The 12,402-nt window shown below is 36.2% G+C and overlaps 1 protein-coding gene across 1 annotated transcript in view; it reads left to right on the top strand.

Moving 5' to 3' along the window:
• ARHGEF38 (Rho guanine nucleotide exchange factor 38) overlaps positions 1–12,402 on the top strand; it is a 140,844-nt gene that overhangs the window by 90,398 nt on the left and 38,044 nt on the right. The window contains exon 5 of the mRNA XM_020901215.2: positions 3,071–3,088. Within this exon, the coding sequence (XP_020756874.2) occupies positions 3,071–3,088 (18 nt within the window). The remainder of the gene's footprint in view (positions 1–3,070; positions 3,089–12,402) is intronic.

Here is a 12,402-nt window from a genome sequence, read left to right as displayed (position 1 = left end):
AATACCACCAAGCCTCTGATGCCTTTCAGAAGCCCTAGAGACTTATTTGTAATAATATAAGAATGAAGGAACTTTTCCAAATTTTTTGGGAGGTAGCAGGAAGATGCATTTCTAGTTTCATGTCTAGTTATTACAAATTTATCTACATTTTTCTTCTTCCTAACCAAGGTCACCATCCTCAGGAGGAAAACTTCCAACTTGTAGTCATCTAGACACTTTGATCAGATTACTGCTATAGCTTCTCCATACAGGGAGTAGGAAGGAAGCTAACAGCTCATGCCATGCAGCATCAAAGGAAAAGATTTAAATTTGTTCACCATGTTTTATGTATCTTAATATTATTCTAATAGGGTGTTCCAAATGAGAATTAAAATCACTTTTGGAAACTCATTCATTTCCTGGTTATGTGGTATCATGTTTGAACAAAGACGATAATCCTTCAGAAATAGCCACATAAAAACTTTTGTGAATTTTAAGTCAAATTATAATGAGCCCATGAAGGTGTAAGGTGGGGCGGTAGATATAGTGTTACTTTAGCCCCCCCCAAAAAAGTGTAAATGGACCCAACTTAACTTCCTCTTTCCTGAAGTGTCCTTGGCTGGGGTTAACTCCTGGAAAATTTGAGCCTAAAAAGGAGACTTTTTTTTTTTAATGATAAACAAATAAAAAGGAGTTGTTATAATAAAGTGCCACTATTCCACAACTCCAGCTAGTTTTCCCTGTTGGAAAATCTCAGGTTCCTTTTCACAAAATGTTGTGTTTACACTGTGCTAATGGAAGTCACTCAATTGTGTCTGACTCTTTATGACCTCAAGGACTCTACAGGCCATGAGATTCCCCAGGCCAGAATACTGGAGTGGGTAGCCTTTCCCTTCTCCCGTGGATCTTTTCAACCCAGGGATCAAAGACAGGTCTCCCACACTATGCGGATTCTTTATCAGCTGAGCCACCAGGGAAGCCCATATTTATATTAAATACAGTGTTCAATATATGTTATAATATGTAGGCTTTATTTCATTGAAATAAATGAAATAGGGAAAAAAATTTTCCATGTCTTCTCCAGGAGTTAAAAAGAACAATCTTTTCTTTCAACTCCAAAATATGTGTTTTGGTTCCAAAATGATCATATTTTCACTTGTTTGTTTTCATAGAAAACTGCATTTTTCTTTTTACTCAACTTCTGTCCCAAATTTTCTCATCTATGACTCACAGAGCAAAATAAGAAAGGAAATTCCTTAATAGAAGGACACAGAAATCAGGGAAAGAATGTGAGTTTAAAGGAAAGGAGTGGAAAGAAATACTGGGTAGGGGGTAGTAGTGGGGTATTTTATTTCATTGAGATTGAAGAGTTCTTCAAAAGCAGTTAATAATTGTCTGAAATTGTAGCACCTGCTGATTTTTAAAAGTTTATAATCCTCTGTTGGATTCCCAACTGGGAGGTTTTGGATTCAGCAAAATCTAGTTATTTCAAGATGGCTAGGAATCCATTCATACACTATGTCAGGAGAGTGAAGGGTAATTGCCTTCCATATATGTACACCATTGTTTTACACATATATAAAGTACTAGGATTAATTTTTTTAACTTATTAAGTCCATTAAAATTTATGAAATTTGGCACAGCTGTTGAATTTTTTCTCACTGACTATGAAAAGACCATCTTCTAGGATGTGATGGTGTCATAATTTTTTTAATTATTATTTTAAAAATGTTTATTATTATTATCCTACTTTTTAAAATTTATTTGGCTGCATTGGAGTGGGATCTATAGTCACAGCATGTGGGATCTAGTTCCCTGAACAGGGATCAGACCTGGCCCCCTGCGCTGGGAGCACCAAGTCTCAGCCATTGGGCCACCAGGGAAGCCCCCATAAAATGTTTTTGTGCTGAAAACAATCATTGTATTCCAAAAGACTGAAAACCAGAGGTCAAGGTGATCAGTTCTAAATACAGGTTATTACCTTACTTCTCTATATCCACATGAGGCTTTTAGAGAAATGCTTCTATCTCCTTTATTCTTGAAATTTAACTTGAAAGATTCCCATTTTCTAACTGTTTAATTAATCTGACAAGTATGTTGTGTGGTCCTACCATATGCCAGTCAGTTTTTCAGGAACTGGGGCTACAACACAAAACAAGACAAACATAAATCCTTGCCCTCGCTGGGATCTGGGAGTGGAGAGATAAACACAATAAACCAAATAAATATATTATTTTAGAAAGTAACAAAGCAGCATGGGGATAAATAAACAACGTAAGGAATGAGGATAAAGAGTACAAGGAGAGGCAGGTGCAGTGTTTAAAATGTCAGGCAGGGAAGGCTTCACTGGGAAGGGGCATTTGCACAAAGACCTGGAGGAGACAAGGAAGGAGTCACAGGAGTACCTGGAGGAAGGGCAGTCAGGCAAGCGCAAGGACCTCGAGGCCGGAGCCCGCCTGCCTTCTCTGAAAAGAGCAAGGAGGCCTGCAATTGCCGCAGGTGGGGAGGCGCTGAAGACAGGGCACGAGGAGAGAGTGGGTAGGAGAGGCAGACTGCATTGCCTTGGGAGGACTTTAGTTTTGCTTGAGTGAAGTGGAAGCCACAAAAGCTAGTGATGCCCTGTGAAATTTTTTACGGAAATTATCTCACTGAATAGATGAATGGTCTATAATCTATCGATCTGCATAAAACTTTATAGACAGAGATATTATAAAGCACTCGATCATAGTTTTCTGCATGCCAGTTACACTTTCCTTTGTAATCTTGTAATCTGTTTCTCCTATTACTATTAATATGTTTAATGGATTCTTATTTCATAATATAAACAAATATTGACATTTAAATCCATTTTTGAAAGACTAAAATTCACTAACTATAGTTTATATCAAAACTTATTATATAAAGTGTGAAACAAATATGGTAGATGCATGCTAAAATAAAATTTTAGGGACATGATTATATGACTAATTCTACAAAAACATTCATGAAAATAACTTACTATTTTAAATAAGATTTAAAAAATTTTATAATGCTTGCTTATTACCTCAATAACTGGATTTATATTAATTTACTTTTTTCCTTTCTCTTGTAGGAAAATATACATGCAACAGTAAGTACTTTTTTTCAAATAATAGCAAATATAAAAATCAGGGGGAAAGCTGATGAATATTTTTGTGCAAATTAGAATTTTTAGTTTTTATAATGATGTTCATTGCTTTTAATAAGTAAATCAAGACTTCAAAGACATTTACCCTAGACTTTCTTAGTGCATTTATTTCCAATTTGTCTCAGCTGATTTTACATATTAGATTATTATTATGTTAACATTATTAAACTTTTTAGAAGAATCTTGGGGAATAGTTTACTTAAATCACAGGTTTGCTCGTGACACGAACTCTTTTTAAATTGCTCATTACACATTTATTAAAGAATCTTAATGTGTCCAAAAACACATCTTCCTAAGGAAAACATTAGTCTAAAAAATTTTAGATTAATACCATAATGTTTTTTAAGGTTATATAGATTAATGTATAAAAGATTCCTTATTCATTATAGTAAAATATTAAGTTTCTTCTAACTTGGACTCTGACTTGCAGAGAAACAAGTTATACACACACACATATATAGCGTGAAGATGAAATAATTGGACAAGAGACAACTCTACACATAGACATCGCCAGATGGTCAACACTGAAATCAGATTGATTATATTCTTTGTAGCAGAAGATGGAGAAGACTTAACAGTCAGTAAACACAAGACCAGGAGCTGACTGTGGCTCAGATCATGAACTCCTTATTGCCAAATTCAGATTTAAATTGAAAAGTAGGGAAAACCACTAGACCATACAGGTATTCAGTTCAGTTCAGTCACTCAGTCGTGTCCAACTTTTTGCGACCCCATGAACTGCAGCACGCCAGGCCTCCCTGTCCATCACCAACTCCCGGAGTTTACTCAAACTCACGCCCATCGAGTCGGTGATGCCATCCAGCTATCTCATCCTCTGTCGTCCCCTTCTCCTCCTGCCCCCAATCCCTCCCAGCATCAGGGTCTTTTCCAATGAGTCAACTCTTCACATGAGGTGGCCAAAGTATTGGAGATTCAGTTTCAGCATCAGTCCTTCCAATGAACACCCAGGACTGATCTCCTTTAGGTTCGACTGGTTGGATCTCCTTGCAGTCCCAGGGACTCTCAAGAGTCTTCTCCAACACCATAGTTCAAAAGCATCAATTCTTCAGCACTCAGCTTTCCTCACAGTCCAACTCTCACATCCATACATGACCACTGGAAAAACCATAGCCTTGACTAGACAGACCTTTGTTGGCAAAGTAATGTCTCTGCTTTTTAATATGCTATCTAGGTTATCTAAATCAAATCTCTTATGATTATACAGTGGAATTGACAAACAGATTCAAGGGATTAGATCTGATAGACAGAGTGCCTAAAGAACTCCAGATGGAGGTTTGTGACATTGTACAGAAGGCAGTAGTGATCACGACCATCCCCAAGAAAAAGAGATGCAAAAAGGCAAAATGGTTGTCTGAGGAGGCCTTACAAATAGCTGAGAAAAGACAAGAAGTGAAAGGCAAAGGAGAAAAGGAAAGATACGCCCATCTGAATGCAGAGTTCCAGAGAATATCGAAAGAGATAAGAAAGCCTTCCTCAGTGATCAATGCAAAAAAAATAAAGGAAAACAATAGAATGGGAAAGACTAGAGATCTCTTCAAGAAAATTAGAGATACCAAGGGAACATTTCATGCAAAGATGGGCACAATAAAGGATGGTATGGACCTAACAGAAGCAGAAGATATTAAGAAGAGGTGGCAAGAATGTACAGAAGAACTACACAAAAAAAGATCTAATGACCCATATAACCATAATGGTGTGATCACTCACCTAGAGCCAGACAGCCTGGAGTGCGAAGTCAAGTGGGCCTTAGGAAACATCACTATGAACAAAGCTAGTGGAGGTGATGGAATTCCATCTCAGCTGTTTCAAATTCTAAAAGATGATGCTGTGAAAGTGCTGCACTCAATATGCCAGCAAATTTGGAAAACTCAGCAGTGGCCACAGGACTGGAAAAGGTCAGTTTTCATTCCAATCCCAAAGAAAGTCAATGCCAAAGAATGCTCAAACTACTGCACAGTTGCACTCATCTCACACGCTAGCAAAGTAATACTCAACATTCTCCAAGTGAGGCTTCAAAATATGTGAACCAAGAACTTCCAGATGTTCAAGCTGGTTTTAAAAAGGGCAGAGGAACCAGAGATCAAATTGCCAACATCCATTGGATCATTGAAAAAGCAAGAGAGTTCCAGAAAAAATCTACTTCTGCTTTGTTGACTATGCCAAACCCTTTGACTATGTGGATCACAACAAACTGTGGAAAATTCTTAAAGAGATGGAAATACCAGACAACCTGACCTGCCTTCTGAGAAATCTGTATGCAAGTCAAGAAGCTGGACATAGAACAACAGACTGGTTCCAAATTGGGAAAGGAATACGTTAAGGCTGTATATTGTCACCCTGCTTATTTAACTTGCATGCACAGTACGTAATGCAAAATGCCAGGCTGGATGAAGCACAAGCTGGAATCAAGATTACCAGGAGAAACATCAATAGCCTCAGGTATGCAGATGACACCACTCTTATGGCAGAAAGTGAAGAGGAACTGATGAGCCTCTTGATGAAAGTAAAAGGGGAGAGTGAAAAAGCTGGCTTAAAACTCAACATTCCGAAAACTAAGATCATGGCATCCAGTCCCATCACTTCATGGAAAATAAATGCGGAAACAATGGAAACAGTGACAGTCTTTATTTTCTTGGGCTCCAAAATCACTGCGGACAGTGACTACAGCCATGAAATTAAAAGATACATTTTTCTTGGAAAAAAGGTATCACAAATCTAGACAGCATATTAAAAAGCAGAGACATTACTTTGCCAACAAAGGTCCATCTAGTCAAAGCTATGGTTTTTTTCAGTAGTCATATATGGATGTGAGAGTTGGACCATAAAGAAACCTGAGTGCTAAAGAATTGATGCTTTTGAACTGTGGTGTTGGAGAAGACTCTTGAGAGTCCCTTGGACTTCAAGGAGATCCAACCAGTTAATCCTAAAGGAAATCAGTCCTGAATATTCAGTGGAAGGACTGAGGTTGAAGCTTCAGCTCCAATACTTTGGCCACCTGATGTAAAGAACTACTCATTGGGAACGACCCTGATGCTGGGAAAGATTGAAGGCAGAGGAGAAGGGGTCACATAGGATAAGGTGGTTGGATGGCATCATCAACTCAAAGGACATGAGTTTGAGCAAGTTCTGGGAGTTTGTGATGGACAGGGAGTCCTGGCGTGCTCCTTACATGTGGTCGCAAAAAGTCAGACATGACTGAGCAACTGAACTGAACTGAGGGCAATATGGAAATTATAAAAGCCACACACATGCACCAACTTTGAAAGGTGTCCATTTTCATAGAAGGAAATCATATCTAGCCTAATACTGAAAGGATGATATTGACTTAAATATGAACTCAAATTTACCGGGACTTAACAAAGCACATCTGCCTTAGCATGGTCAGGAACGATCTAAAGTCCTGAGTTGCTAGTCTGTTTGTGTGTTTGCTTTGTGTGTGTGTAGGTGTGTCTGTAAGTATCCCAAACTGCTGCAAATTTACATCAAGAGAACAGATCGACAGGAGGAAAGTGAGCAATTCTTTTATTTTAATTTTCCTTTAGCCATGGACTTTATTATTTGAATATTTGTAACTATTATTCTATATACAAATTTCAATTTCTTACAAAACTATATATTCCATATTGTTAGATCACATCACTGTCCACTTTATGCCACACTTCCATCAAGAAGTGTTTCCCCAAATCACCATGTACCCGATTGGGTGTTTTTGTTGATCAGTTGCTAAGTTTTATCCAACTCTTTGAGATGCTATGGATTGTAGTCTGCCAGGCTCCTCTGTCCATGAAATTTCCCAGGCAAGAAAACTGCAGTGGGTTCTCATTTCCTTCTCCAGGGCAATTCTTTTAATACGTTAGCATGCACAGGCTCCTACATACAGAATACTTAAGACAAATAGTACCTTGTATTGAAATGCTGCTTGAAAATTGCACTAGCTTTTGCCACGGTCCTGCTGTGTGGGACTAGCTGACTACTTGTGCCCTTCCATCCTGTTCTATACATTAAGAACTGGAAAAGAGGAGGAAGAATCACAGCGTGTAACTGGACAAACATCAAAGCCACATTTGCCTTGAGTCATTTTCCTTTCTGATTCTCTCATTCAGATCACACAGCACACATGCTACTACATAAAAGGGTAAAAGGGTCAAATGCTATGTAATTGTTGAGCTCCTCAGTAGCTAAGGCCAAAATGTTGCAGCTAGAGTGGCATTTATGGGATGTGGGTTTTTTAATGACTTTTTTTTTAAAAAAAGATCTCTTACTTACTGAAACTAAAAATGGTCTTCTTTTTTTTGCAATATACATTTTTAAAAATACAGAAAGGCAAAGATATTATAACTTCTGAAATGTTTACTTTGAATTATAATCTTATGCAAACATCAAAGACAGTATTAAAATGACAAGAATCATAGATTCTTCCACCAGAGTCTCCCTCAAAGCATCTGATCCAAGTCCCATGTTCTAAAGCAAGAAAAATATCCCTATTATAAATTTACCTCCAGAAATAACCTTCTTTATCTTAATTATTTAGACTCTTCTATGTGCTTAGAAGTAGTCTGACCAGCTATTTTTACCTTTGCATTGCAGGATTTTAATCAGTCTCAAAAGTTTTATAAGTTATTTTGTTTGTTAAGGTTGTTATTTTTTAAATTAGTGAAGAAACACTGCAAAACATAGAAAATCAAAATGAAGACACTAAGAACTATTGTTAGTCACATTCCAAAGTGAACTACTTTAACGTGACATGAGTCCCTCACTTCCCTGCCATTTTTTCCCTCTATACAGACACATGTTGACTTAAATTGGACAGCTATATATTTCCTGTATGTCAAGCTGCTACCTCTTCATCAATACATCATGGACATCTTTCTATGTCAGTAAATATAAATCCATATTGCTTCATGACTACAAAATATCCTATTTGATGTATGCACCATAATTTAGTTTACCAAACTCTTACAGATACTTGAATTATGGTTGTCTTGCAGATTGCCTTTGTGTGTTCATTCTTATATAAAATTTTGAACAACAGTTTATTTTCTTTTGATGAATTTCTATAATTGGAATTTTTAGATCAAAGGGCTTTTGACACTTATTGCCAGATAATTTAAGAGAAGTTTAACTAATTTATAGTCCTACTACTATATATGAGTTGCCCATTTATCTACTACTTGCTAGCACTAGATAAAATATTTGGATCCTTACAACTTATGGCAATATCATAGGCCAAAAATAGCATTGTAATGTTTTAATTACCATTAAATATGATCTTGAGCATTTTTATGTGTCTAAGCATTTGTATTTCACCACTAATGAATTATCATTTTTATTGATTATTCACTTTTTTTGAGGTGTTTGTCTTTTTCTAAAATATTGATAATGGCTCTTTAGTGAGTGTATTATCCATTTTTCTATCTTATGTACTGTAAATAATTTTCCTTCTTATTACTTGACTTTTAACATAGTATATAGTTGCTTCTGTTTATGCTTTTATCTGTACAATTTTACAGAGCTAAGTTTTAAAATACATTGATCATGTTTTTTCTACTGTAGCTTTTGGATTTTGTATCTCACTTAGAAACTTCAAGTTTGTTTTTAAACCGTAATCCCATATTTTCACCAAAGGTCTTGTATAGTTTCATTTTTAACATTTAAATTTTTGATCTGGAAATTGTTTTTCTATAAAGAATTAATTTTTATTCTTCTATATGGTTAGCTAATTATCATGATATCTGATACCGAGTAGTTCCTTTTTTCTACTGAGTAGGAATGTCACATTTACCATGCACTTAATTTCTATACATTCCTGTATTTATTTCTTGATTTTCTATTTTGTGCTTGATTTTCATATGTCCATACCAAATTGCTTTCATTTTTGTAGTTTTATATTTTGATATCAGGTATAACTAATCTCTGGGCTTCCCTGTTGTACAGTGGTAAATAATCCCCCTGCCAATGTAGGAAATGTGGGTTTGATCCCTGGGTCGAGAAGATCTCCTGGAGAAGGAAATAGCAATCAATTCCAGTTTTCTTGCCTGGAGAACCCCATGGACAGAAGAGCCTGGTGGGCTACAATCTATGGGGCCTCCAAGAGTTGGACATGATTTAGCAACTAAACACACACACACACACACACAATCTCATTTTAGGATTCTTCCTTTTCAAAATTTTTTTGAATATTCTTGCATGTTTCCTTCCTTAAAAACATTCTCTTTTGTTAAAACTATATCTACTCATGGCTTAAAATGGCTTCCCTGGTGGCTAAGATGGTAAGGAATCTGCCTACAATCCAGGAGACCTGGTTCGATCCCTGGGTCAGGAAGGTCCCCTGGAGAAGGGAATGGCAACCCACTCCAGTATTCTTGCCTAAATTCCATTGACAGAGGAGCCTGGTAGGCTACAGTCCATGGTGTAGCAAAGAGTCAGACATGAATGAGTGACTAACACACACATGGTTTGAAAAGCCCAATAGTTCTAAAAGTTTTAAGAAAAATAGTGGTCTACTGTATAGCACAGGGAACTATATTTAATCCCCTTGGATAAACCATAATGGGGAAAAAATATAAAAAGAATGTATATATGTATATAATTGAGTCACTTTGCTATACAGCAGAAATTAACACAATGCTGTAAATTAACTATACTTCAATAAAAACGTTAATTAACTAAAAAAAGAAAAGAAAAAAAGTAATCCCTTCCACCTTCCCCTAAATGCTCACCAGAACACAAGTATATTCACACCTTTTAGTTGGCTATTTTGGTATTTCATGACTCTAAAAACACATTTGACTCCTCCTTATTATGTATTGACTTCTCTCTATGGAAAACAAGAATTTATTTTTCTTCCCTAGCTGATCTCCACTAAACACATACACACACACACACACACACATCCTTCTCATCTCTCCATTCTCCCTATGGAGTTACATTATAATTTGGATAAGAGCAATAATCAGTGTTTGAATTGTTATACCTGAGTAAATTTCTTTTCAGAGATAAACCTTGGAATAAACAAATACTTATTTTGCTGGGAATTAACTATTATCTTTTTCCCCTTTAATTTTCTTTGTGGTAATCATTAATGTCAAACTCACAGCTAATCATCCTAAAGTGAGTCTGATGAAATTTGTAGGCTATCCGTTTCATCTCTCTATGAAAGCCTTTGCCAGACACTTCTGACCCACTGAGTTTGGACAAATTACACTGGACATCACTAACTCCCCTTGCCTGGAAAACTCCAAGGACAGAGGAACCTGGTGGGCTACAGTCCATGAGGTTGCAAAGATCAGACACATCTGAGCAACTGAGCGCATACATGCAAACAGCCATCACCTAGTTTCTCTTTGCCTCTTTCCTGTTTTCAGCAGAGGACATCCTTCAGTAGTTTCCTCTGTTCATCAAAGAATACACAGGAAGAAAATTTTAAGAACGTTTACATCCAAAAGCTCTTTGTTTTACCCTCACACTTGACTTATGCAGTGTGATTTGGAATAGAATTCTTAATTGAAAATCATTCATCTTCAGAATATATAGGTAATTCATCATTTCTAACTTTCTAGCTGCTTAACTTACACGTTTCTCTGAAGAACTGTAGGCTTTGTCCCTGATAATTTGAGGTTTTAATAATTCCGAGGTGTGAGTCAGATTCATTCACTGTGCTGTGACCTCGGCAAGTTCTTTCAATGCGCTAACTCATTTTCATTGAATTATCTTACAGATGAGTTCCTTCCCATATGTTCCCTGTTCTCTCTCTCTGGGACTTATTATTTTGATACTGGACCTTTTAGGCTGATCCTCTAATTTTCTTATATTTTCTTCCATTTTTGTATTTTTGCTCTTCTCTCTAGAAAGTTCTTGAACATTTTCTCTAACACTTATGAGTTTTTATTTCTGCTGCTATCCTTTTCGTTTCCAAGAGCTCTTCCTTAATCCTCCAAATGATCTCCCATATTTGTATAGCACCCTAAGAATTATGCTGTTTCTTAAAGAGGTTTTCAACTGGTTTTTCTTACTATAAAACCCACACCTTTCTCCCTTTACTTCCATATATTTTCAAGGACTCTAGTTAATGAAACTTTGGAGGAGTGATGAAATAACTACTTCATATTACTGGTTCTTTCTGGTCTGCTATGTCAATTACCATTTGCTCATCTCCTTTAAATCATCTAAGATTTGCTAGTAGTTCTGTATTTATTTTCAAAGCTATTATAAAATTATGACAAGTGCTATTTGTTTATTATTTGTGCAGCAATATATAGTTTCCTCTAAGTTGACTTATGATGTTTTTAAAGGATAGTAAATGGGAAAAAATTCAATAGCAGTATGGATGGTTTGTAGCTTCTGTAAATTAAATATTAAATTTAGGATTCTTGTGGCCATAAAATAGAGGAAATTCAAAGTAGGATGATCAATAATTACATGATTAGTTTTCCTTTCATTTTCTCCTTCAAATTAAGAAATGTAGATATATCTCAGTGTTGAATCTGATTTTTTGTTTTCATCATAGTTTTTACTTTGCTAAGTATCACTTTAATTTTTATTGTGCAACTGTTTTCTTATACTTGATGCAAAAATTTTATAGCAAAACTGGATGCTTCTAAAACAAAGCCAGCTGTGTTTACTTGACTTTGTAATGTTTCGATAATAATTTGTAATGAGATTAGTGTAGCTACTTTTGCTACTAAATATTTGCCAAAGTGTTCATGATAATGTAAAGGAATATAAAACAGAATTATAATTTAATAACTACCTTAGTTTTCAGCACAACACGTATGGGGAATTGTTATGCATTTGATTACTTTCTAGGGGGTAGGCATGTGATAACTGGCTGCTTGGTCGAGAAAGTTATATCACATATAAGACTCATCTGCCTTGCACAGCTGTCAGACTCAGTCTTACTGGGAGGGATTAGACGGGGTGAGAATTGTGGCCCTGAATGCCTGGAGCGTCATTATCTAGTAATACATTCTATCTTTTCTACCACACTGCTTGTCTGTGTAACACACGGGTCAGAGCGTCATCGCTCATCACTTGGGCAACTGTCCAAAGTGCTTATCTTAAGACAAAGGTGTCTGGGAGATTTCTCACTTTTGAGAAAAACTTTTTTTAGTATTCACATTTGTGATGCTTTTAAGAGAAACAGTTATTATTTATAATTGTTATTACTGTCATTTGAAACCTGAAAGGGAGAGAATAGAACTTTGATGCCAAAGTGAAGTTGCTCAGTCATGTCCGAC

Source organism: Odocoileus virginianus, chromosome 21 (assembly GCF_023699985.2).
Source record: "Odocoileus virginianus isolate 20LAN1187 ecotype Illinois chromosome 21, Ovbor_1.2, whole genome shotgun sequence".
NCBI lineage: Eukaryota > Metazoa > Chordata > Mammalia > Artiodactyla > Cervidae > Odocoileus > Odocoileus virginianus.
The sequence above is the reverse complement of the archived record's forward strand: the minus strand, read 5'-3'. Positions and strand labels throughout refer to the sequence as shown.